General features: G+C 41.3%; 1 protein-coding gene across 1 annotated transcript; it reads left to right on the forward strand.

Annotated features, from left to right (window-relative positions):
- Positions 1 to 340: 340 nt before the first annotated feature.
- TBPL2 (TATA-box binding protein like 2) lies at positions 341 to 27,054 on the forward strand. The gene is made up of 7 exons (XM_034992451.1): positions 341 to 394; positions 3,517 to 3,977; positions 4,611 to 4,698; positions 7,134 to 7,225; positions 13,860 to 14,027; positions 19,059 to 19,153; positions 26,978 to 27,054. The coding sequence occupies exons 1-7, from the start codon at positions 341 to 343 to the stop codon at positions 27,052 to 27,054; spliced, it is 1,035 nt and encodes a 344-aa protein (XP_034848342.1).
- The last annotated feature ends 683 nt before the right edge of the window (positions 27,055 to 27,737 follow it).

Consider the following 27,737-nt stretch of genomic DNA (forward strand, 5'->3'; position numbering starts at 1 on the left):
TTGCACGCTCCCCACTCTCCCGCTCTTCCCAATGGCCTGTGGGCCCGGGGCTGAGCTCTGCGTCCCCTCCCCGGCTCTTCCCTCGGTGTGCGCGGTCTGCAGCAGCGTGGGCTGGGCGGAGGCTGAGGCCAGGGACCCGCGCGACCCCTATCCCTGCCCCACCTCGCCCCCCCCGCAGGCTCCGGGCCCCGACCCCCCCCCCCCGGCCCCGCCTAGCCGCGTGCGCCCGCGGGCGGATAAATGGCTTGTGCGCCACGTGCGCTCAGTCGGGCTCCGCCGTAGCTCGACCTGCCCGGGCGCTTCCCCCTTCTCAGCCCTTCTAACGGTGAGGCCTCCACCCATGGAGGAGGAGCAGACGTACCTGGAGCTCTACCTGGACCAGTGCGTCGCCCAGGTGAGCCCGGAAGCCGCCGCCGCTGTCCGGGGGCCAAAGCGCGTCCCCGCCCGGTTGCTGAGCGCGCGCAGCCCTGAGCGCGGAGGGCTTTGCCTTCCGTAGCCCGTACAGAACTCCTAGCGACCGGCAGAGGTGGGCTTGATGGTCCTCGTCTTTAAGTTGAAAAATAGAAGCTTCGAGAGGGGAAATAACACGCCACGGTTGCCAGCCAGAAGCGGAACCTGGTGTAGTGTGACTCCAGAGCCATGGTTAGATGGTCCCGTCCCGGTTAGAAAGACGCGGACACGGAGCGTTCGCTTCTGTGTCTCCTGTAGGGACCTCTGGTTCCCAAGTGTCCCCGCTTTGCTAAGGGAAACGTAGGCGGACTACCCCGCGCAGCGTTGGTATTGCACTTTGAAGGGGTGGCAGCCTTCGATGCCAAGAACAGGCCTCAAAAAATAGTCTCTAGGGACGGGGGGGGGGGGGGGGGGGGGGGGGCGTCGCAAAACTTGAATTGGAGACACCTGTGGCTTTCAGTTCGTGGTTCTTGGTTTTTTGTTTGTTTCTCAATTTAAAAAATCTTTAGAGTCAAGTATTGTAGAAGAGCGAGAGCAAGGAGTCCTCAAAAAGAAAAGTGCAACTTTCTGTATGGGGGATTTTAAAAAAGACGACGATTAGCGCCGAAGTAGAAAGAGTGAGGCCTTCATTGCGTTTAACATAGCAAATGAAAGCCCACGCGGGAAAGATGAGTTGATGGTTCTGGCAAAAACAGCTTAGCAAAAATTTTCTGCAGATATAAGGCCAAAGATGTGGTGAATATGCTGTAAGTACATCCTGTGCGGTGTGTTCCTACGGTCCACCAGAAAGGCTGTCAAACTTCCCTTGCCATAAAACATCCCCCTTTCGTATCTTGCTGCCATTGCCTTAGATTGCTAGTGGAAGTTGGGTTTCCTTGGGTGAGTGCTTCCTCCCTGCGAAAATGCCAGGACGGGAAAAAGGAGGGGAGACACGGATTGTTGCAGATAGGAGTGCTTTAGTGTAAACTGGCTGATGAGATCCTTTCCAGCTAGTACAGGAGAGGCCAATGAGAGAATCCTGGCCGTTTTCCCCACCTCACTTTTCTTAAAGCAGATCTGTGGGGTGGGGGTAAGTGGGGGAGAATTACATAATTCAAAATGAAACACAGTCCAGAATCTTATTTCAGGAGAATAACTGCATTCTTCTAAAGAAGTGTTTTCTTTGAACAATTAGTCACCCCTGCCATCTGCTGGATTTGGAGTAACAGAACAATTCAGTATAATCTAGCCAGACATTTTATGTTAGCTAGAGGTAGCTTTGTCATGAAGATCCAGCACGAGGCGTTCACGAATGTTCAGTTGTCCGAAGTCAGATCTTCTTAGGGATGAGGTTATCCTGCAAGCAGTGCTCAAAATCTAGAATCTAGGTCTACAGCTTGGGCCAAACAGGTGGTAACATATGTATCAAGGTAATCGATTTTTTTCCATAGAAAAGCTCGTGAATTTTACATGAGCTGCTTTCCTCAGTTGCACACCTCATTCCCTCAGTTGATGGTAATGGAGGTTGAGCAGCCTTCCCCAGACTGAAAGTATAATACATTGATTTAAACTATTCTTGCCATTTAAATTTCAATAACTGTTTTCCTCTTGTAAATTCACCAAACTAGAATATTTGTTCATATCTCCTTTGACTAGAAGGAATAACCTTGGGTCTTCAGTGGAGTATTGATTAGCATTCAAGACTCTATCTTAAGCTTCCTTCACTTGTCTCTTTATAAACTATGAATTTAAGACTCTAAGAAACAGGGGTGCCTGGGTGGCTCAGTTGGTTAAGTGTCTGCCTTCAGCTGAGGTCATGATCTCGGGGTCCTGGGATCAAGCCCCGGGTCCGGCTCCCTGCTCAGTGGTAGAGCCTGCTTCTCCCTCTCCCTCTGAGCACCCCGCTGTTTTGTTCTCTCTCTCTCTCTCCCTCCCTCCCTCTCTCCCTCTTTCAGATAAATAAAATCGTAAAAAAAAAAAAAAAAGGGTGGAAAAACAGATGGAAAAATAACCCACTCAAAATTAATTTGGGATGCCTGGGTGGCTCAGTCGGTTAAGTGTCTGCCTTCAGCTCAGGTCATGATCCCAGAGTCCTGGGATCGAGTCCCACATCGGGCTCCCTGCTCAGCGGGGAGTCTACTTCTCCCTCTGCCTGCTGTTCCCCCTGCTTGTGTGTGCTCTCTCTCTCTCAAATAAAATCTTAAAAAAAAAAAAAAGACTCTAAAAAATATTTAACTAAAGTTAGTAATCAAGGAATACAGTAAATCTATTCAAAGTACACACTATTTTTAAAAATTTTTTATTTTGTCCATTGAGGCATTTTATTTGCATATATGTGTTACATCCCTAGAAAAAGAATCCCAGGATTTTCCCTCCTGTGTGTTTTTGTCTTGCTTTTTCATGGTCCATGATGTCAGCTGAGGTTGTCCATACGATGAAACTAAACTAGCAGGACAGGAACAGATTACTCTGCCATTTTTCTACATCTTTGAGTTGTACGTCAAATCTGGAGCTGATCACTCCACACTTGCCTAACCTGCCTGTGAGTTTCACAATCTGTGATCATCAACGATTTCAAATTTGCCAGTGTAACCATGCTTCGTCATCACGGAAACCAGACAATGGCTTTGGAGCATGGCCTAATAAGAACCTGGCATTTGTTTCTCTTTTCAGCATTGTTAGTGCTCCTGAGAGCACCTGCCAGGGCATTCATGGGCACCATTACGGCAGCACAGAAAGGTAGCAGGAAGAGGACCCAAAGTACACACAATTTAGAGTATGGTTGCTCAGTTGCCTTTATTACAAAACTAGACTTAGAGTGGCAACTTACAACGGATCTAATGTAGGAAAAACATTCTTTTGAAAGATGCTTTGTTTGCATTTTAAGATCTACTTCCCTGTTTCTATTACGTGTGCTGCAACTCTGAAATCTAACCTTAGTGGTACTTTGTGGAAAGAGGCAAGGCGTGAATGTAAGCTGTCTTGGGCTACTGGGCCTCTTGAACGCACTGCCTGTTAGCTATAGTGGTTTCCCTTTGGTGTGACTTGCTGTTCTGTTTCTTGCCTTTTGTTTTGGGAATGGCCTAGGATGACCTCGCTCCGCCCAGGTCACCGCTGCTCAGTCCAGTTGTACCTGATGATGTGTACATGCCTAATTCATCCCATCCAGAGACTGTGTTTAATTCACATCTTGAAGAAGTCAAAGAAACATCTGGCCATTTCTCATCTGTGGATCTTAGCTTCCTGCCAGATGAACTTACCCAAGAAAATAAAGACCAGAGTATCATTAGAAGCAAGCATGAAATTGAAGACAATTATAAAACTCAAAGTCAGCAAAGTAGGTTGTCATTACCCAGAGAGCAGGACATTGGTCTGGGCTTAATAAGCAACAGCAGTTTGTCGAATTCCCATTCACATCTGTACCCTGGTGATGCTGACTCAGTCCAGCCCTCTCTTGAGACACCAAACTCCATGCCTCTGGTGTCCATAACTCCCATGACACCAATGACCCCTGTTTCAGAATGTTCTGGAATTGTGCCTCAACTACAGTAAGTTGTTTGTGTGTGTATGTGTGTGTTTTTAACAGATGATGCTCCTGGGTACACATTTTATGTTCCCGAATATAATGACAACTAATTTCAGAATAATAGTGTAAGGAAGAGAACTTCAGGTTTAATTATTTATCTGGTCTTAATGTATTGTGGCTTTAGACAGTTTGGTTATCTGTAAAATAAAGTACTAGTTCTTGATCTCCTAAGAGAAGCTTAAGAGTTAGTATATACGTTCTTGAAGGATTGTATTGTTTATACTAAAGTACGGTAATTGCTGAGAATTGTGGTTGGGGTTGGATAAACACAGAGAATATAAAGACGTAAAATGAAATTCCGTTTGCAATTGATTTGGAATTATGCTTTCTATTTTGAGGCATGGTTTTGAAAAAGATTTCAAACTTGCTTTTAGTCAGCTAGCCATGACATTTTAGAAGATATTTTTGTACTTCACTTTGCAATCTTTTACATTTTACTAGGGTTTGTCACGTTACTGTGTATTTCACATTGAGAATAATTCTCCTCCTAGGAAGTTGCTAATATACAATCTATAAAACGAGGAAGTTAATACATTTTAATTCTTTTTTACTTTTTATGCCTGATGTACTTTTCTAAGTTGACTTATTTTTTCAGGAATATAGTTTCCACTGTAAACCTGGCCTGTAAATTGGATCTGAAGAAAATAGCTTTGCATGCAAAAAATGCAGAATATAACCCAAAGGTGAGATTTCTTAGTATTCCTTGCAACAATTAGCTTCTACTTAGATTTACTTCATATGATCATGTTATTGACTCACTCCTTTGTTTTTGTTTTTAAAACAGAAAAAAAAAAAAATGGTTAGTGCAAACCTTTTGGCAACTCAAGAGGTTATTTGCCTCATTGTCTGCTTTGAAGTTCTGAAAAATAACCTCATTCTCTGTGATGAATAAAGCAGTGATTGAGCAGTTCCTAAAAGTTAGGATTTTTCCCTTGTCATTCAAAAAGATTTTTCAGTATGACCACTTTCAGCCTATGGAGATGCTAACCTTCTTAAAACGCCATCATAGTTCTGGAAATAGTGTTTTCTAAATGTTGTCCCACCTAAATTTTTCCATTTACAATTTCTCTTGCTTGAGAAAGGTAAATAGTTTAAAGTGTGAAGTTCAAGCTTCTACTTAATGATGTAAGATTTAGGGATTTCTTTTCTCTCAAAGTCTAATAAAATCTACTCTTTCTTGTGTCCTGCCAAGACTAGGCATCCAATTTTAATGGCCTATTAACCGAGGAAGTAGATTTGTTCGTTCAGTCAACATTTAGTAATTGGCTGGTCTCTGTACCTATGAATGCAAAGATGAGTAAGACCTTGTCCCTACGAGGGAAAAGTTCACTATCTTGGGGGGTGGAGGGTTTATGGCCTTAGATGAAAAAGGCTGTATTTGTAGAAATGCAGAGGACCTTGTGAGCATCTGCTATTTATGGATTAAGTTGTTTTGGCTGTTGTGGGAGTGTTCTTGCTGACCTCTGAATTTAAATGTACTCGAATATTAGCCAAATATTTCCTTTTTCCATTTCATGTAGCTGGCTATGATGAGCACAGAAACACGATGATAAGCTAGGATTCTTAGGGCCACAGCCATGACTGTGCACACTATTTTTTTTTTAAGATTTTATTTATTTATTTGAGAGAGAGAGAAAGAGAGAGAGAGCACATAAGAGGGGGGAGGGTCCGAGGGAGAAGCAGACTCCCTGCCGAGCAGGGAGCCCGATGCGGGACTCGATCCAGGGACTCCAGGATCATGACCTGAGCCGAAGGCAGTCGCTTAACCAACTGAGCCACCCAGGCGCCCCTGCGCACACTATTAAATAGGCACATTTAAGCATATTTGATTGTCCATCATCCTCTGCTCTCCATTTTATTTTTGTGTATAGGATCTATCCAAAGTTGGACTTGAGAGCCAGAGAAATTCTGGCTTGGCACTTAAGCTCCCTTCAGAATTCAATAAAATGAATACTGGGTTAGAGTATTCTTTTTTTTTTTTTTTAAAGATTTTATTTATTTGAGAGAGAGAATGAGAGACAGCACAAGAGGGAAGAGGGTCAGAGAGAGAGGCAGACTCCCCGCTGAGCAGGGAGCCCGACGTGGGACTCGATCCTGGGACTCCAGGATCATGACCTGAGCCGAAGGCAGTCGCTTAACCAACTGAGCCACCCAGGCACCCCTAGAGTATTATCTTAAACGCTTGGAAAACATTCACAAGATTCAATCAGCTCTGTGCAGTGCTGACTCAGGGTTCTTTCACTATCTGTCAACATTTCAAATCTGAAACTGCCAGTCCCATCTTGATCCTGTGGAACCCTTCCAAACCCATGGAAGCTGCAGTCTTGCAGAATACTCACCCTGGTTTCCTTCGCAGCTTACCAGGGGAAGATGAGCACAGAAAGGGGTGCCTGTGTAGGACCAGAAGGAGCAGCAGGTCTTTGGTGATATGTCAGTGTGGCAGGCCAGTCCTCCCTGGTACCCCTTGTGTCAGCATCTCCCGGAGGGCCTGCCCATGCTATTGTGCAGGGAACCACACTGAGAACTGAAAATCAATTTGTCCTTCATCTTCAGCATGCCTATCAATATATAAATTCTGTTCTATAGTTTGGCAATTTTTTTTAGTACATTCTGGAGTCTTGGCAAGCCTATAACATATTTTGTACTCCCCCCCCCCCCACCACCACCCAATAGTCTTTGAAAGAAAAAGGAAGTATTTCAAAGTAAAAAGCACAGCATCTGACTAGTCGTGGCTTTAAATCTCAACTTTACCATTGCCTGTGTAAAGTGGAAAGTTAAATAACCACTTCGTTTCCCTGTGCACTAAATGGTGATGATCATGGACTCAGTTAAGCTCTATCCTGAGGATAAAGGAGACAAAACTTGTAAAGCTCTTAGTATTAGGCTTGAAATAGGACAGGCACTCAAAATTTAGCTTTATTCTTATCCTTACCTGTTTTTTTCTAAGTACATTTTAGAATCATTGTTTTTGTTTACCTTAGCGCGGGGAGACATTTTTTTCGCTTTCCCATCCAATCTCCGTTTATTCAAGACTCTTTTTACGTCCAGCTCAGCTTTTCAACTGGAATAGTGTTAAAGCCTAGCAGAGGCTAATTGTCCTTTTGACTTTTGTGTATAGAGGTTTGCTGCTGTCATAATGAGGATCCGAGAGCCCAGAACAACAGCCCTCATATTTAGCTCTGGGAAAATGGTCTGCACGGGAGCCAAAAGGTATGTGGAACCACTCTCCACCCTTGTCAGACAAATAATTCAGTATATAAAACAAGGAAGGATAGTATTTATGTTCCAAAACACCTCGGAGGAGCAAAATACTTTGCCGAAGAGTTAAGTTCATGAAATGCCAAATTTGGGGTTAAAAACATTCAGTTGTGCAATACTGACTCCCGTCCACTTTGCAGTCCCCCAATAAACTGAGGGGACTTAGGTGGGCTGTTAGAGCTTGATCTTAAGGTGCACTTAAAAGCTACCATAGTGATAAAGCCTGTTATAAGCCTGGGGAAGTAGTTATTGTATATTTTCCTTATTGCAGATAAACGGAGAGAACTTTTTAAAGGAGGTAAATTAGGTAGTTTTTACCATTATCTTGAGCATTAGCTCAGGAGGCAACTCTTAAAAGGCTCCCTTTCCCTGGATCTCCTGCAGAGGAAGCCCTGTGCTGCTATAGATCCTTTCACCATCCAACTGTAGGGGGAGAGCTGCTCATTGCTTATGTGTTAGAAGATGCGTAGTAAATTGTCCTCCTGGAAGGCTGTATGAATTTGTCTTCACTCTACAGATATACCAAGATTCCTTTCCTCCAAGGAACACTGGGTGTTAATATTCTTTTTTATATTTGCCAAATGGTTTGGCAAAAAAAAAAAAAAAGTGTTAATTACATTTCTTTGATTTGCTAGTGAGATGAACTTTTCATAAGCATGTAAACTGCCTACTGTGTCTTTTGCCCAATAGTCTATGGAATTATTGGTCTTTTGTAAACAACTTTTTGTTTGTAAGTATTTTCACCGTTTTGTCCTATATATGTTATTTCCCAAATTACTGTTTATTGTGTTTTATGATTTTTTTTAATACAATTAACATTTTTGTGTGTGTATAGTCCTATTTTTCTTTAGGGTTTTGATGTTTGGCTTCATGCTTAGGAAGGCATTCCCCATGTACAACATTATATAAATATTGACCTCTGTATATTTTTCTGGCCTTTTTCAGGTCCTGCTTTGTATTGAGGAAAAGAGGTTGATGTTTTGATTCAGTGTGAGCTTTCTCTAGGTGATGGAGATGTTTTCCATGTGTGCTCTCCAGCGTGGTAGCCACTAGTTACATGGAGCTGTTGAACAGTTGAAGTATAGGTAATACACAGAGGAACTTAATTATTTTTTATTTTTTAAAGATTTTATTTGAGAGCAAGGGAAAGGGCACAAGCAGGGGGAGCAGCAGAGAGAGCAAGGGAGAAGCAGGCTCCCCACTGAGCGGGGAGCCCAATGCAGGGCTCAATCCCAGGACCCCGGGATCATGACCTGAGCCGAAGGCAGGCGCTTGACTGACTGAGCCACCCAGGCGCCCTGGAACTTAATTTTTTATTTAATTTTTATTTAAATATAAATAGCTACACTTGGGGGTGCCTGGGCGGAGCCCTGTGTTGGGCTCCCTGCTCAGCATGGAGTCTGCTTCTCCCTCCCTCTGCTCCTCCCCAAACTGCTCTTGTTCTCTCTCTCTCTCAATCTACCTTTCTCTCAAATAAATAAATAGAATTTAAAAAAGAAATAGCTATATGTGGCTAGTGGTTACCATATTGAGCAGAGCTGGCCTAGAATTTTATTTCACTAGAAGATAAGTTTTTCTTTTCAAATGGCCAGTAAGTGACCTGATACATTTATTGAAGAATCCATATGTGGTTTTTTAGTATAGTCGGCACACAATGTTACATTAGTTTCATGTGACTCAACAGGTTTGTGCGCTGTGCTATATTCCCCAGGAGTGTAGCTACCATCTGTCCTCATACAAAGCTATTACAGTGGCATTGACTATGTTCTTGTGCCTTTTATTCCTCTGACTTCTTCATTCCAAAACTGAAAGCCTGTATCTCCCACTCCACTCATTTTGCCCAAACCCCAGCCCCACTCCCCTCTGGCAACCATGAGTTTGTTCTCCATATTTATAGGTCTGCTTCTGCATTTTTTTTAAGATTCCATACGTGAGTGAAATCCTATGGTATTTGTCTTTCTCAGTCTGACTTACTTCACTTAGCATAGTACCGTCTAGGTCCATCCATGGTGTCTCAAATTGGACAATCTCCTCCTTTCTTATAGCTGCACAACATATTGTGTATATAAACCACATTTTCCTTATTCTCTATCAATGGACGCTTAGGTTGCTTCCGTATCTTGGCTAGTGTAAATAATGCTGCAGTAAACATGGGGTGCATTTATCTTTTCAAACTAGTGTTTTTGTTTTGAGTAAATACCCAATAGTGGAATTATTGGATCATATGGTATTTCTATTTTTAATTTTTTTATAGGAATATTTTATTTGAGAGAGAGTGAGAGAGAGCAAGCGAGCACGAGACGGGGGAGGGTCAGAGGAAGAGGCAGACTCCCCGCTGAGCAGGGAGCCCAATGCGGGCCTTGATCCTGGGACTCCGGGATCATGACCTGAGCCGAAGGCGACTGAGCCACCCAGGCGCCCTATTTTTAATTTTTAAAGGACCCTCTATACTGTTTTCCACAGTGGCTGTAACAATTTACATTCCCACCAATAGTGTATGAGGGTTGCTTTTCTCCATATCCTTACCAACAGTTGTTATTTCTTGTCTTTTTAATTTTAGCCATTCTAACAGGTATAAGATGATATTTCATTGTGGTTTTGATTTATATTTCCCTGATGATGAGTGATGTTGAGCATCTTTTCATGTGTCTGTTGGTCATTTGTATGTCTTTGGAAAAATGTCTGTTCAGGTCCTCTGCCCATTTTTTAAACGGATTTTTTTTTGGTGTTGAGTTGTATAAGTTCTTTATATATTTTGGATATTAACCCCTTAACTGATATGTCATTTGCAGATATCTTCTCTTATTCAGTAGGTTGCTTTTTGGTGTGTGGGTGGTTTCCTTATTGTGCAAAAGCTTTTTATTTTGATGTAGTCCCAATGGTTTATTTTTGCTTTTGTTTCCCTTGCCTTTGGATACATATCTAGAAAAATGGTGCTGTGGTCGATATCAGAGAAATTACTGCCTGTACTCTCTTCTAGGATTTTTATGGTTTCGGGTCTTGAATTTAGGTCTTTAATCCATTTTTAGTTTATTTTTTTGTATGGTGTTTTAAAGTGGTCTGGTTTCATTTTTTTACATGTAGATGTCCAATTTTCCCAGCATCATTTATTGAAGAAATTGTCTTTCCCCTGTTGTATATTCTTGTCTCCTTTGTTGTAGATTAATTGGCCATATAATTATGGGTTTATTTCTGGACTCTCCGTTAATCCATATGTCCGTTTTTGTGCCTGTGTGTTTTGATTACTGCAGTTTTGTAGTGTATTTTGAAATCTGGTGTTGTGGTATCTCCAGCTTTGTTCTTCTTTCTCAAGATTGCGTTGGCTATTTGGGGTCTTTTGTGGTTCCATACAAATTTTAGTAGTAGTCTAGTTTTGTGAAAAACACTGTTGGTATTCTGATAGGGATTGCATTGAATCTATAGACTGCTTTGGGTAATATGAACAGTTTAACAATATTCTTTCAATTCATGAGCATGGAATATTTTTTTTCATTTGTGTTATCTTCACTGTTCTACAGTTTTCAGAGTACAGGTCTTTTGCCTCTTTTTGGATTAAGTTTGCTCCTAGGTATTTTATTCTTTTTGGTGCAATTATAAGTGGAATTGTTTTCTTAATTTCTCCTTCTACTTTTTCTTATTAGTGTATAGATCTGCTACCAATTTCTGGGTATTAATTTTGCATCCTGCAACTTCACTGAATCCATTGATTACTTCTAGTAGTTGTTTGGTGGAGTCTTTAGGATTGTCTATGTACAGTATCATGTCATCTGCACATAATGACAGTTTAACTTCTTTACCAGTATGAATACCTCTTATTTCTTGTCTGATTGCTGTGTTTAGGACTTCCAGGATTATGTTGAATAAAAGTGGTGACAGTGGACATCCTTGTCTTGTTCCTGATTTTAGAGGAAAAGCTCTCAGTTTTTCACCATTGAGTATGATGTTAGCTGTGGGTTTTTCATATATGGCTTTTATTAGGCTGAGATAAGTTCCCTCTAAACCCACATTTTTGAGTTTTTATCATGAATGGATGTTGAATTTTGTCAAATGCTTTTTAGCATCTGTTAAGATGATCAAATGATTTTTATCCTTTGTTCTGTTGATGAGGTGTATCATTTTGATTGATTTGTGAATATTGAATCCTTCTTGCATCCCCAGAATGAATTCCACTTGATCCTGGTGAATGATCTGCTTACTGTATTGGCATATGTGGTTTGCTAATATTTTGTTGAGGATTTTTGCATCTATGTGACAAATCCATTCTTAATCCATTTTCCCCCACCTGTTTTTACATATTAAATTCTTTACATGTGTCTGGGTAAGTTTCTGGGCTTTCTCTTCTGTAGATCTGTGTATCCTTGGACCTAGAGATCTACCATTTTTAAGTCCTTATTGGACAACTCTGCAAGGTATCTGCAAGGATGTTCATTTCATCATTGTGTAAAATGGAGGGGAAAATAAAAATTAAAAAAATGGAGACAAATACCTAGTAATAAAGTTTTCATTAGGTCATAAAATAAAATTATATTTAGCTATTAAAACATATACACATATATCAAGTTGGAAGGATAGTCACATTGCATTGTAGGGGAACAGGCAACTAAATTATAAGTTTATTATCCAACTTTCACTTTAAAATATGCTATATTACAGACATATTCATGAGTATCTTTCCCTATCTGAATTTACCTGGTTCCCAAAATCTGATGGTGAAAGTTTGGATACTGAGTTCAGATAATAAGAGATACTCGTTACCCAAATCTATTTGGTTCTTAAATCTTGAATAGAGATTTGTGAAATTTTGGTTTGTCTAAGAGCTATCAGAATTATCTCCAAAAATTGATCCAAACCTATTCCTTTTAGTTGTTAATAACCAGAGTTTGCTAGTGAAGGATACCTGTGTTTGCACAGGAAAAATACAAAAGGGTCAAATGTATTCCGTGGTTATCACCACTGGTGGTGACATTTCAAGGTTCTTACTCTATTTCCTAATGTTTGTACAAGAACATGCATGTAGACTTTAACCACAAGTTGTTTGAATGGGAATTTCTATGGTCCTATTCACAGCTACTATCCCACGAAACTACAGGGCTACCCAAACTTAAAATTTGACCTTATAAACATGAACACAATGGGCAATGTAATGAGCCAATTAGCAAAATGTAGTTTTTCCAACTAGAAACTGTTTATTTCACTGCAAACTTGGGGACATGGTCTTGGTAGGGACCTCTCAGGGTGAGGAGAAGCAACGTGGAGTGGAGTGAAATATGTGAAGGAATTAATACACATAAGAGGGGCTGTGTGGTGAAGGATCTAGGTAGGAAAGAGAATGGAATGCTTCCTTTAGTCCAGGCAAACAAAAAGTTCAATCTGGCTTTTCTTTCAGGTGTTTCTGATTTTCAACGTAAAGATGGGGCAACCCAAAAGAGAGGGTGGAGTTCACATGGTTCACCCACCAGGTTTTGCTCCTGTTTGGCAACCCCTGCTACTCATTGTTTGTTTTGCCAAATACAGCCTCGCATTGCAGGACTTCACGTTCTGTGACCTGGATTTAGGGTTGGAGCAAGACAAACACTTAGAAGAGTATGGCCACAAAGTTGAATGAATGTCTTTCTTTCTCATGTTGGGTGTGAGTTGAGTGACCATTCTGTGAGAAGGCCTGAGCAAAACTGGTTAGGTTTTGAGGTGTTTCATGCTTTTTTTGTTTTGTTTTTTGGGTTTTTTTAAGTGTAATTTGTCACCTGAAGATCCAAGTCCTAGTATCCTGTCTTTGCCACCTGATTGGCCTACCTCTTACTTCCTCGTGTTGATTTTTTTTTTAAATTTTTATTTATTTTTTTAAAAATTTTATTTATTTGACAGTGACACAGCGAGAGAGGGAACACAAGCAGGGGGAGTGGGAGAGGGAGAAGCAGGCTTCCTGCTGAGCAGGGAGCCCAATGTGGGGCTTGATCTCAGGACCCCCGGGATCATGACCTGAGCCGAAGACAGACGCTTAATGACTGAGCCACCCAGGCGCCCCTGATTTTTTTTTTTTTTTAAATGCATGTGTCTTTATTTTTGCTGCTGCTGTTCCCATCTAAGAGCACACACTTTTAGACCAGATGGATAGTTCTCAGACTTTACTGAGCATCACAATCTGGAGGGCTTGTTAAAAATACAGACTGTTGAGCCCTAACCCCAGAGTGTCTGAGGCTGGGACCTTTGCATTTCTAACAAGTTCTCAGGTGATGATGCTCCTGCAGATCTGAGGACACACTTTGAGAACCAGTGGAATAGTTAATTTTATCTAATACCATTTGAAACAAGAGAGAAAAATACCCTATATGTGAAAGATGACAAATTAAGATGAGAACGTGTTTATGGTTTGGTTTTGACCATTGTACCATACATTCTACTAGGTGCTAGGGACACAAGCAGGGGAGGGTGGTCCTTGTCCTCAACATCTACAGGTTTGTAATATACTTTGAGAGAGAAACCTGGTACAAATGCTAAAAGTACAATCAGGGAAGTATGTGCATACAGCCTAAGCAGTATAGAGGACACAGCGATTAAGATCTCTTTAAACACATTTGTCCCTCCCTAGTGAAGAGCAGTCTCGACTTGCAGCAAGGAAGTATGCTCGTGTGGTGCAGAAGCTGGGGTTCCCAGCCAGATTCCTCGATTTTAAAATTCAGAACATGGTTGGAAGCTGTGATGTGAGATTTGCCATCAGGCTGGAAGGTTTGGTGCTAACCCATCAGCAGTTCAGTAGGTATGACCTTTCTATAACTTTGAGTTTACCAAGATATTGAAGTAGTGTTATGGACTCCTTATATAGTGTACCTTTTGGAGAAAGTGGTGTTTTTCTTTTTAAAGACTGTAGGTGAAAGGATTAAGATGCTGTGCTTAAGTCCTTCCTTGGTTACTCTGTGTCCGATCTTCTGAAACAGCGGTCCTCAAAATTAAACTGTACAGTACTCACCTGGACCGCTTTTCTTTAAAAAACACTTTGCTACCAGGGCTGCATCGTCACAGATGTTGCTTGAATTTGTAGTTCTAACAAGCTCACAGGTGATGTCAGTCCTTCTCACCAGAGGCTGGAGACTCACTACCGTGCAGATTTCTGAAACAGGCACACCTGCCTTGTGGGGGGGTGAAGACCCTAGAAGGGAAGGGGTATGAGATGGGTTAGGCAGGTCGGAAGGGGCTGACGGCTGGCAGGGGAGAGAGGGCGAGGGAGAGGATGAAGAAAGAGTGGCCTAGCACATTCTGTGAAGGCAATGCTATCTAGTGTTTTTCCTATTGGTTCCAAGGGGGTTTTGTGTGTTTGTGTCACGCTAGCCCCCACTGCAGTTTCTTCTTTAGTGGAGTCCTGCTCCTCAGGGAGCATCTGTAGGTTGCTTCTTCATGTGTAACTTCCATCTCATCAGCAAAGGCTCAGCATCCTCTTCCCTCAGCTGCTTTGGTGCTTCTCCCAGCCTGTCAGGCCCTCAGCAGTGATGGAGGGGGATGGGTCAGCCCTGGAGCCCACCACCCTGGGGCATATATAGCTGTCCAAGGCCATTGAGCTGCTTAGAATCACAGATGCTCTTAAATTCTCTTCCTCTAACTTGAACTTCTGTCCTTTCGCTCTCCTTTTCCCCCTCTTTGACTTGGAGTGGTCATTCCTCTTGAAAGAGTGAATAGAGATATCCTGTAGCTGTGCTTTATCTAACACTCACTGGCCGCCTTTTTGAGACACGGTCTGAACAGCTGTTAAAAATTGCTTTGTTTTTTCCTAGCTTTTCAAAAATCCAAGTTCATGCTGAGATTTGGCTTTGATGATATTCTTCAGGCAGTGTTTATTTTCCCCTTGATTGTATTTTTTCCTCTACATTAGTTGTTTTTTTTCCCCCCAACATATGCTTATTGGGTGCCTGTGATGTGCCCAGTGAGCTCACTGCAAAGCTCCCCATGCAAGAAATATTGCCTTTTTAGAGATCTTTTTCTTTCTTCAGTCTTGGGATGGGTTGTAAATTCATAGTAAAACCTTTCTTGTTAAGAGTCTCTCAACACAGGAGCTGTTTTTTCTTCCAGATTCTCAACCATGGGCCTCTGGTCTGTCTCTCTCTGAACCAACTTTTCCTGAATGTATGAAAAATCTCCGCCTGAATTTTGCCTGTCTGTATCAGATTTAGCACTCCACTTTCTGGCCGTTAAGGGCTCTAAAATGATGTATGCTATTCCTCCCAAGTTTCTTGTCATTTCTTTTTCACCAAGATTGTCATCTTTGTAGTTCAGATTTAAGTCTAGAGCAGGAGTGCCTCTTCTCCCTACTCCCACCTACTGAAAGAGAATGGCCGGGCAAGATGAGACTTCATCATATGCACTGACTTTAGCCTCTTGGAGTGGGTCCATAGCTGTTCTGTTTTTGTTCTGAAGCAGTTTTATTATCTCCTCCATCTTTAAAAAAAAAAAAATTTAGCCACAGGGGCACCTGGGTGGCTCAGTGGGTTAAGCATCTGCCTTCAGCTCAGGTCATGATCCCAGGGTCCTGGGATTGAGTCCCACATCTGGCTCCTTGCTCAGCGGGGAGCCTGCTTCTCCCTCTGCCTCTGCCCTTCCTCCTTGCTTGTGCTCTCTCTTTCCCTCTGACTAAATAAATAAATAAAATCTTTAAAAAAAAAAAGTGAGGCCTTTCCTTAAGTGTCTGCAGCCCTATGGGGAACCATGGCACACATCAGTTGTAATTATTAGGTCAATTTCGCCTATGCTAAGGGGCGCCTGGGTGGCTCAGCCAGTTAAGTGTCTGTCTTCAGCTCAGGTCATGATCTCAGGGTCCTGGGATCGAGCCCCATATTGGGCTCCCTGCTCAGCAGTGTGTCTGCTTCTCCCTCTTCCTCTGCCCCTCTACCCTGCTCATGCTTGTGCTCTCTCTCTCAAATAAATAAAATCTTTAAAAAAAAAAAAAAAAGTTTGCCTATGTTAAAACCTCAAGTTCCTTTAATTCCCCTGGTTCTACAAGTTTGTGTATTAGCATCTGATACCACAAGTATCCCCCTTGTCATTGGGGGGATGTCAATATTTCTATGCTGTAATTATTTCCAGTTTCCCCTGAGCATTGTTCTCCCTTCTTTGTTTCTAAATCAAAGATCTCCTGATAATAAATATTTCTTTTTTTTAAAAGATTTTATTTTATTTATTTGACAGAGAGAGAGATAGAGCAGGAACACAAGCAGCGGGAGTGGGAGAGGGAGAAGCAGGCTTCCCGCCGAGCAGGGAGCCCGATGCGGGGCTCGATCCCAGGACCCTGGGATCATGACCTGAGCTGAAGGCAGACGCTTAACGACTGAGCCACCCAGGCTCCCGATAATAAATATTTCTTAAATGAGTCCTATCTAGGGTTACCGTGTTGCAGATGCTACAGAGATCCTGCCAGTCAGTGCAGCCAGCGTCCAGGACGCCTGGATGACTCAGTCGGTTGAGCATCCGACCCTTAATTTTGGCTCAGGTCATGATCTCAGGGTTGTGAGGTTGAGCCCTATAATGGGCTCCATGCTGAGCATGGAGTCTGCTTGGGATTCCCTCTCTCCCCCTCCCAACTCCCATCCCCACCCTCCAACCCCTACTGGTGCATGCTCTTTCTCAAAAAGGGAAAAGGAAAAAAAAAAATACAGCCGTGGTCCCTTACCCTCATGGAGCTCACTGTCTAAAAGGGAAGACAAAAAAGCTAAAGATAATATGGTAACTATGAAGGTGGACACCCCTTTGAATGCTATGGTACCATTAAGCAGGATATTTAATGTAACAGGGTGGGGGAGGGGAGTGTGGAGGTCAAAGTTCTTATGGGAAGTGACATTTAAGCCAGGAGTCGAAGGGTGAGTTGAAGTTGGGTTGGCCAAGAGATTGGCAAATGTTTGTTATTCTTGAACTCAGGCAATTCTCCATCTCTAACCAAAATAACTTCCCCCCAACCCCCCCCCCCCACCCCGCCTCAACCTTCTTTGAAATGAGGCAGAGAATAAGTAAAGTAAATATCTCCTTGGAAGTTTATTATGCTGGTATCTTAAAACTATGGGTCTGAAAGCCAGTTGCAGTTTGCCACCACTTACATACCAAAGATTTTGTTTTCTCTTCCCCCCCCCTTTTTTTTTTAAGATTTATTTACTTATTTTAGAGAGAGAGAGAGGAGAGTGAACATGAGCAGGGGGAGAGACAGAGGGAGAGGGGAGAGAGAAAATCCCAAGCAGACTCTCTGCTGAGTGCAGAGCCTAATGTGGGGCTTGATCTCGCAACTGCGAGATCATGATCTGAGCTGAAACCAAGAGTCGGACGCTCAACCAACTGAGCCACCCAGGCACCCCCTCTTTTCCCTTTAAAATGCTAAGATTCTGTTGGAAGATCAAATGGAAACATTCCTTCTGTGTCTCTAGCTTTCACTTTCTTGGTTCAAACCTCAGCTCCCATACAAATTTTGCAGGGCTCCAGCTAGTATCATTGACTCCCCAGTGTTGAGAAGTGCTAAGTAGGTGGTCTTTTTTTTTTTTTTTTTAAGATTTTATTTATTTGAGAGCGAGAATGAGATAGAGAGCGTGAGGGGGGGAGGGTCAGAGGGAGAAGCAGACTCCCTGCTGAGCAGGGAGCCCAATGTGGGACTCGATCCCGGGACTCCAGGATCATGACCTGAGCCGAAGGCAGTTGCTTAACCAACTGAGCCACCCAGGTGCCCCAAGTAGGTTAAATCTTGACAGGCTTTCTGCAGTAAGAGTGACCTTCCAGGAAGACCAGTCTACCCAGAGCAACCTCCATATACTTCAGAAGGGTAGCCTCTCCACTGTAACACATCATCCTGGTACCAGTAAGAGATTTCACATCTGCTGTTGTATGGGTCTTAACTCATTGCGGAATGGAATGGAGGGCGTTCTTCTGTGTGGTCCTGATTCACCCATTAAATGCAAAGATTAACATATATTGTGTTCCATTTCTCAGATTTCTTCTTTTTCTTATATCTGTTCTTAGCATTGCTTTAATTTTGTTAGCTTCCTTTTAACTCTTGACTTCTTTTTTGAAGTCTCCTTAAGCCTTTCTAGGAGTCTCTCTACTTCTCTATGCTGGAGCCTGAAACAGTTCTTAGCCCTATCCTCCTCCTTCTACATTAGTAGTAAATATGAGTGAGTTACTATTTATAGGACCAAGTCCTAAATTTGTTTTTGTTTTTGTTTTTTGTTTTTTGTTGTTTTTTTTTTTTTGTAATCGCTATACACAACATGGGGCTTGAACTCATGACCCTGAGATCAAGAATCCCATGCCCTTCCAATTGAGCCAGCCAGGCGCCCTACAAATCCTAAATTTTTAAGAGTTGGGATAGTTTAGTTTTCTTTACAGCACCTGTCCAGAGACAAATGATGGTGGTCTGGAAAACTTCTTAGGTTCTAAAATTGTTCTCCTTAGCAGTTTATAAATGTGTACAAAATGTGCTCGTATTGGGAAACTTGGAAATTTAGAAAATTTAGAAAACATGTTTATGTATTTTTATTGATAGACTTTTTTTTTAACCAGCAAGATCTTAATACATTAAATTTGATGCCCTAAGTTACCTTAATTTTTAATAGCTTAGCATGACCTGCACTTGAATAAATGTCATGACCAAAGATGAATTGTGTTCTTGACAGACACAAGAAATTGCTTAGGGCACTCCAGACTATTTTTATTAAGATGGTCAAAAGGTTTTGGTAGAATAGCTTTAATACGCTGGGTCTTGAATGTTATGGGAAAGTAGTTGAATAGTACTATTTTTAACTTTTTTCCTTTTATATCTGAACAGTTATGAACCTGAACTGTTTCCTGGCCTTATTTACAGAATGGTAAAACCACGAATTGTGTTGCTTATCTTCGTATCTGGAAAAGTTGTGTTGACAGGTAAGTTCTAAGATTATTTTCTGACTTTCATAGGCTTCAATAGCTATGTGTTGCTTTGCTTTTCTTTTCAAATAGCTTTGTTCACCATTATAAAGTAAGTCTTGATATTGTAGAACACCTGGAAAAAAAAGAAAAGTAGGAAGGATTATAACCTCACTCATTGGTCTCAATACCCAAAACAATACAATTTTTTTCATGTTTTTATGTTATTTTGATATGTATATTTATCTTTACATCCTGCATTTTTATTAACCATTATAGCATGTAGCTTCGCTCATTGTCACAAACTCCTCAAGAACACTTTTAACAGCTGCACAGTGTTCTAACAGAGGGGTCATCAAACCTTTTCTCTGTAAAGGGCCAAATACTAAGTATTTTAGGCTTTGTGGCCATAGGGTCTCTGTTGCAACAATGGAACTTTGCCACAGTCGGTGCGAGAGTAGCTATAGACATTACAGAAAGGAAAGTACGCTGAAATGTAAATTTAATATAATCCATATAATTTGCATGTGTCATGTAATATTCTTCTTTGATTTTTTTTTTTTTTGCCCCCAACCATTTAAACGATTGAATTTAAAACCATTTTTTGCTCACAGGCTCTACAAAAACAGGACTTCTGTTCTAACACATTATCATATCAAATTTATTTTTCCATTGTCAAGCATTTAAATGTTCCTTCTTTGTTCACTGCTTTATAAGGGCACAGACATTTGGCTATTTTTATGTGTGGAGAATTATTAGTGTGGATGCTCAGAAATGGAACTTTAAGGATATGACTATTCTTAAGGTTCTGAGTACAAATTACCAAGTTGTTTTTTAAAGGGATACACAATATAGTTCTCTCCAATTACATGTTCCTACCAGCAATGTACTTAAGTATCTTTTACAAACCCTCAGTAGCATCCAAAACAAAGATGGCATGAAAGAAAACTTTAACTTTCTAAGTGAAAATGATCTCACTACTTTACCTCACTGGTAATCAGAAATAGAAATTGATGACTTTTTTAAACCTATTCAAGAAATAGCATTTCATCTTTTGTAGATAGTGTGTACATAACTTAATCCTTTCTGTTTACTTTTTATTATTTCCCCCCCTAAGGATTTGTATGAGTTCACCATAATATTAAAAGTAATTACTCTGTTATACTTATGGCTTTTTCCAGTTGGTTTATTTTTACATAAAGAAGGGTTTTTAAAATTCTTGAGGTAAATGGTTGAGACTCTTTTCCACACCATCTTACTGAAGTTTGCTATTTTTGTCTAATTTTGTCTGACTTTTTACACATTTTACTATTCTGTAGCAAGATGAATGCCAAATTTGTATCTTAGGAGCCAAACTGATTATGCCCCACTCTCAGATAGCCAGCCAGCCAGCCCACCACGACCTATTACTCTCCTTATTATTAATTTGGGATGACTCCATTTGACCTTTATATTTATATATAAAGTTATCACTCAGCATCCAAAAACATGGAATTTCTGTTCTTAAGTCTTCTTTTAGAACTCCCAGTAAAGTTTCATAGTTTGTTTTATTGTAACAAAGAACTAATGTGTCTTCAAAGTGGGGAAAGCCCATTTGGAATTCAAGAACCTTTTGAATACAAAAAGCTATACTTTCTCAGATGCTGCCAATGTAGAGTCTAGAATAATTAAGACTGACTTAAAGTTTACTTGTATATGTCCTGAAGGAGAGGGGGGAAATGTGTGCCAAGTAAGTTAATAGTTATAAATACTGGAGAAAACACATGCCCTACTTAAGGGAACAAACTTTTGAAGACCTTGGAAGGACACGTTCATATACTTGCTACGTATCATTATTAATCAGTCTTATTAAAAGTGCCAATTGACAAGTACAGGCTAAGTTTCTATTATAGATACACAAAAACAAGTCCCTTTAAATATCCTTAATTCAAACCAGCTTTCTCACCCCAATTAAAAGGAAAAAGAAAACAACTGGCATGTACACATTTGCTACAAGTTTCAAGTGACAGAAGTAAAGAACTGTCTACACGCAATACCAAAGACCATGCAATACACTTATACACAACAAATAAAATTTGTTATGCATTCAGCATGTAGAACAAACAAAGCTAAATTTCTTCATTCTCGCAAGATGTAGATCATCACTTCTGTGAACCGGGGAATGAGTTGTATTAACTGAAGTCCAAATTTCTGCTTACAGTATGAAGTAAAAGCCAACCAATGTCTTAATACTGAAATATGAGTAATTATCTATTGGGATCTTTCCCTGCTTGTGCTGTATTGTCTTAAAGTACTTCACCTAGAATACATGGTTTAGGTTACTGTTGCCCCAAACGTCAAGACCTACGTTCCTTATTCTCTATCCTTGCCCGTCTAGACTCTTTTCACCTGCAAAGGGTTTAAAAACTCAAGGACCCAATTTTGGGTGTAAACCTGAGGAAGGGGACCAAGGAGGCCTCCTTTTAGCCTTGCTTCTAGGACTTTAGCTGAGGATGGTCACATGGAGTGTCCAGGGGACTCCTAGAGACACACATGGCAAGACTCTGCAGAGGTGTTTTGGAAGGTCTCACAAGGGTAAATAACCTTTGCCTAGAAAATGTTAGAGTACTGAAATTACAAGTGCATTTGCATTTCACTCTATTTAAATAATGGACCCCGGCCTTTCCCTGGGTAGGAACTGTAGAACACCGGCACACCTGCTGTAAGTGCAATTCTCAACCACTGTATCACATGCCATTTCAGGGCCTCTGAAAATAATTTATCTGTGTAAAATTGTCTTACTCCCCCGAGGTGCCAAGGCTGTGGCCACCGCGTCCAAGGCTACATCTGAATGTTCTATTTATAGTTAAGTGAGCTGATGGCAAAGAAGCCCTGCCATCCTACTGTGTCGTGGTCCCTGACAGCAAAAAGCAACGGGACCTGAGCCAAGCCTTACACTGTTTTCCCAAGCCCATGCTGGGAAATGATGGTATGATACTTAGGACCTAGGATTTTTTTTTCTCAAGCCACAGTAAAACTAATATAGCTAGGATCTGCTGGAATACTATACAATGAACAGCAACTATGTCGGCTTTCATTTCTAAGATCAGACACCATAAAGTGAACATATGTTGGGCATGTCTGTGCCAGGCACTGTGATAAGAGCTTTTGTGTAGGTTCCAGTTAACTCTATGAGGTTGTCCTGAACATCTCCGTTTTCTCAGCTGTAAAATGGGGACAGTGGAGAAGTTAAGCACAGGTGGGAACTGGAGCCGCCTGTCTGCAGAGCCTCCTACCCCCACAGACTCACCCTGTCCCCCAGCTCTTTAGATGCCTGTGCAAATGCCTGTGCAGTCTTTGGGGGCACCTTCTCGCTTATCCTCCTTGTCAGCTGAAGGACAGAGGTGAGAGGCAGCAGGTGTGGTGGCTGAGAGGCTGGGTTCTGGAAACCAACTATCCAGTTTGAATCCAGGCTTGACCATTTCTCGGCTCTATGATCTTGGGTGGATTTAAGTTATCCACCTTGATTTCCACACATGTAAAAAGCAGGTGGCTGTAGAAACTACCTGCTAAATGTGAGGAGGCAGAAGAACAGTACCTGGTGGACGGTAAATGTGATATAAATGTTAGCTGTTATTCCCTTGGTGGAAGCCCACTCATTTTCCCCCTAGCGTTGAAAGACTGGAGTCTTGCTGTGATGCCTTGCCCTGATGATGGAAATAAGATGTTTAAAGAGGCTATAGTCTAATGTCTAAAATGCTTCACATTTCTTTCTTTCCCTCCAGCATAATGGACTTCTTAAGAAGCTGGGTCCTTTTTACGTAGGGTAACTCTCCATCAGCTAGACATCAGCAGTTCTTGGAAATGTTAGGTCAGAGGGCAGCATAAAAATGGCAAGACTTGGGGCGCCTGGGTGGCTCAGTCGGTTAAGTGTCTGCCTTCGGCTCAGGTCATGATCCCAGGGTCCCGGGATCGAGTCCCACATCGGGTTCCCTGCTCAGCCGGGAGCCTACTTCTCTCTCTGCCCCTCTCCCCTGCTCGTTCTCGCTGTCTAAAATAAATGAATAAAATCTTTAAAAAAAAAAAAAAATGGCAAGACTTGTTAGTGAGTAGGCCAGAGAGATAATATCCCTGTCAGTCATGACCGGGAATCCCCCATAATGGCAAGTGAGTATGTACTGTAAAATGTATACTTTGAAGGGTTTAATGCTGTTTTTTGCAATTTGTAAGATTTTTCTCTTGTGTGCATACACATATGGTATCACTTGGGAAAACAAGATGTGTACTTATGACTTGGCGTATAAACAGAATTGGAAAATCCACGTGTAATTGGAAATTGGTGTTTGGGCTGGCTCAGGGGTAGGGATGAGCCTATAAACCTTACTGACAGACGGCAGATATTTCATCAACTTCGGGTGCCTATCAGGTACCCACCCCGTTTTAGGTGCTGAGGATGGAAAAGCCAATCTAATACAGTTGCCCCTCGCCCCCACCAGGAATCAGCCCTGGGGAAGGACACGGACTGTGTGAGACTGGCTCTTACAGAACCGGATGGTAAACCAGGTGTGCTTGGGCCGCCGTCTCAACATCCCTAGCTTGAAGCGCATTCTTCTAGGACAGTAAAGATGTGATGGTTTACAAAGGACTTTTTACAAACATTCACTCACATAGCCCCTAGGCAGCCCTCTGAGAAGGCTATTGTCCTTATTTTACAGGTAAGGAAATGGAAACTCAGAAGTTAAACAGTTCGACTGTGATTTTTCAAACCTAGTTAATAGTAGAGCTGGTCTTCAAGCCCATACAGAGTGATTTCAAAGCCAGTCCTTTCTTCATGGCATCAGCCACAGAATTTTCACCTCAGTCACCCTGGCTAGGAATGGTGTTTATCCCCCAAAGTGGTGCTCATGGTTACCTAAAGGGAAAGACTGGTCAGGTTTTCTTAAAAGCAAGAGGCCTCTACCGGGAGCCTGACGGTTCAAATTGGGATGTTTGATTATAGATTAATAGGACTACAGGACCAGTTTAGTTTCCCATAAAGTGGTGATACTTATTTTTGGTGAGGAAATATTTGACTAAAGGGACCAAATCCCCTCATTGTAATACCCAGTTACAAATTCTGGCCATATTTATTTGATGACGTTTAGAAGGGAATACTGGATACGTGAGGGCTTCACCCACAGCTGCCATTCACGGTTCAGGGGAACTTCAACTTCTTGGGCCTTGTTTTCCCACGAAGGAAATGAAGGGAATTGGATTAGTTAATTCCCACAAAGCCCTTTTGTGTCTACAGGTGTTTTTCGGTGATATAAAATAATGATCACTCTCAGTGTCTGTTTCCTCCTGGGTGATGGGTGTTTTCTGTTCTCCAGCAGATGCCAGAATGCTAAACTCTTTGGGGATTCAAAATCCTTTTAGGTATGATTTTTTAAAGTCTTATGAAAAACCGAAGTACATAGTTACCTGGAATGCTGGGCCTAGACCCTCTGTTTCTCAATTAAATATAAAAGGAACCTTGGTTTCGGTGAGTGGGGATGGAGGTTGAATGGGTGGGTATGTGCCTGTTAAGTCTACTCTACTTCACTGTCTCCTAATAAGAAAGCTGTCACATTCAAATGTACCCAAAAGCAGAAAAGGTCCATCAAATCAGAGGCAGGATTTTTTTGTAATGGTGTTTTACTTACTGCTTCCCCAACTCACTGTTTGGTTTCTACAAAACGATCACTTGAGAAACTAAAATGTTCATGCTGTAACAAAAATCTGGGGCTTACGGGGTTTTTCCTACCCCAAAGGTACAGAGTTTCTGTTACCCATGTCAGTAACTCACCCTCCTCCTCATCCTTTTCCCCACCCCACATCTCTGAGGGTGGAGACTCACACATAGTAAACTCCTTGGCAATGAATAAGTAACTTTTTGCCCTTGCCTCTTAGAGAAATTTAAGCTTATAAGGACTTAACTGATTCTTTGATATTTTTTAAAAACTTGAGGTGAAATTCACATAATATAAACCTAACCATTTTAAAGTGAATAATTTAGTGACCGTACACTCACAGTTTCTGCAACCACCACCTATATCTAGTGCCAAAACATTTCGATTACTCCAAAATAAAATCCCGTATCATTAAGCAGTTTCTCTCCATTCCTTCCTCCCCTTAGCCCTTGGCAACCTCCAATCTGCATTCTGTCTCTGTGGAATTACCTATTCTGGATATTTCATATAAATGGAATCATACAATATGTGACCTTTTGTGTCTGGCTTTTTTCACTTAGCATAATGTTTTTGAGGTTCATCCATACTGTAGCAGTAACAACCTCATTCCTTTTGTTGCTAAGTAATATTCCATTGTATGTGAATATCACAATGTGTTTATCCATTCATCTGTTGATGAACACTTGGGTTATTTCCACTTTTTGGCTACTGTGAATAGTGCTGTGATGAATACGTGTCTGCATTCACATTGAGTACCTGTTTTCAATTTGGGGGTATATACCCAGGAGTAGAGTTGCTGGGTCATATGGTAATTCTTAACATTTTTGAGCAACTGCCAAACTAGTTTTCCACGGTGGCTGAATCATTTTACCTTCCAACCACAATGTATGAGAGTTCCAATTTCTCCATATCTTTGCCAATACTTTGCTATTTTCCATTTTTAAAATTATTATTGCGCATCCTTGATTCTGAATCCTGATTTCTACCTGATTCTCAAACCTGGTGATTCTCCTTTTGGTGATTTCCTCTCATTAGTCTTTTTTTTTTTTTAAGGTTTTATTTATTATTTGAGAGAGAGAGAGAGTACTGGGGGGGGGTTGGGCAGAGGGAGAGGGAGAAGCAGACTCCCCACTAAGCAGTACTTCTCCCAGGACCTGGAGATCATGACCTGAGCAGAAGGCAGACGCTTAACTGACTGAGCCACCCAGGTGCCCCCTCCTATTAGTCTTGTAATTAAACCAGATAACCCCTTCTCACAAGTTATTTCTCTCTTACTGAGCCTTAGCTTTATGGCTCTCAAGGAAGAGTCTTTATCAACTTAAGCTATTTTCCATTTCTCTTCATGCTAACCGTTTTTATATTCTTTTCCTTAATCTCCTGCCAGTGGTATCTGATAATAGTTTCCTGATTAGCTGGGAGCTCCATATAAACATCAGTACTATCAGTCCATAACCCAGTACAGCCCCCACTCAGTACAATGTGCCTGCATAGCTTGGAAGGTGGAAGTAATAGTGGTGGTGGGTGGTGGGGAGAGATGAACAACATCTGACTGATCACCTCTCAAGAGTAGGGACCATGTCTAATGCATGTTTGTATCCACTTTAATCCCCAGAGCAGTTCTAATGAAAGATCCCTTGAAACTTAAGTCTCTAAGGAGTGACAGTGGTACAGTTTCCCTCCTCTAATAATCTCTTCTCGTACAATGAAATGTAAAACTTTTGCTGCCGTTTGTCTCACTCTGTGAGTCAATATTAGGGAATCAAGATGTTAACTAGACCTGAGTGGATCAAAGGAAGTCCCTTTTGCTGGTAGCTAAGTGTCCACAGGTGCTGATGAAGGTCATGTTCTGTGGTCGTGTTCATGGCATGCTGAGAGAGAACATTCCATAGTTCATACTGTGCCCTGTGAGGCAAAAGATGAACTTTCTGATACACCCACGTAGTGAAGAACTAGAAAACTGCTCTAGGGTATGTGTTTGTGGGAATATGGCTGTCACCACCAAATTCTTTTGTATTTACCAAAATATCACTTCTCAAGTAAACCTAAAGAGATGTCTTCCTATTAAAAGTACTTGGAGATGACAATGAAATTTTAGTCTTAAAATTTGGGTATTGTCTTTATATTAAAGATTATATAAACTTGGATTTCTTTATAGGTGCCAAAGAACGTTCTGAGATCTATGAAGCATTTGAAAACATCTATCCTATTCTAAAGGGTTTTAAAAAAGCCTGAGTATGTCACTCAGCATCTCACATTATATTGGTTTGAGTGTGTGCATAAGCCCAGTGCACAAACCACTAGACTGTAGATTTTCTATGCAGATTTTGACTTTATTTGTTAAAAGATGATTCCATATGAGTATCCATGCCTAAGAACTGAAGAAACTTCTTTTTCAAAATGACACGTTATTTTAAATACTGAAAAAGTAAACACTTCGGAATTTGATTTAGGACCTTGTTAGAAGTATGTTTAATCATTAAAATTTAATGCTCTGCTGTTGTGAAAGATGTAGTCTGTTAACATGTGTTCTCTGAAAATACATAGGAATATACAGAAATTTCAGATAACTGCATAGAATAGATCATATCTGCAACAACATCATCTAGCAGGACAGAAATTTTTTTGCCTTTTAAAATATTGAGTAGATGGTCCTGGCCGCTAGATACGGGCACTGTGAAGGATCCTGTCAGAATACAAATGAAAGTCTGAAACCCTAAGACAAATTAAATATCCTTTTGTTTGAAATGATCAGAGGAAATTATTCCTTTTGCTTAAAAATAAACTTTCAGGAACCATTCAGGTTTAGTGTAAGCTCTATTTTGAAAACAGCTTAGGGAATTACTGCTTTTTTTGTGCCTTAATCTATGTCCTGGTATTACAATAGACTAGATAAGACTAGGAGGATGGAGCAAAGG

Source organism: Mirounga leonina, unplaced genomic scaffold (genome assembly GCF_011800145.1).
Source record: "Mirounga leonina isolate KUSES-001 unplaced genomic scaffold, KU_Mleo_1.0 Mir_82, whole genome shotgun sequence".
Taxonomy (NCBI): Eukaryota; Metazoa; Chordata; class Mammalia; order Carnivora; family Phocidae; genus Mirounga; species Mirounga leonina.

Bases quoted from the DNA above. Each gene is read 5' to 3' on its own strand.
- TBPL2 (XM_034992451.1), top strand. From the start codon at position 341: ATGGAGGAGGAGCAGACGTACCTGGAGCTCTACCTGGACCAGTGCGTC. The intron at 3,978-4,610 runs GTAAGTTGTTTG...TTATTTTTTCAG, and splicing joins GGAATTGTGCCTCAACTACA to GAATATAGTTTCCACTGTAA. The intron at 19,154-26,977 runs GTAAGTTCTAAG...ATTTCTTTATAG, and splicing joins TGGAAAAGTTGTGTTGACAG to GTGCCAAAGAACGTTCTGAG.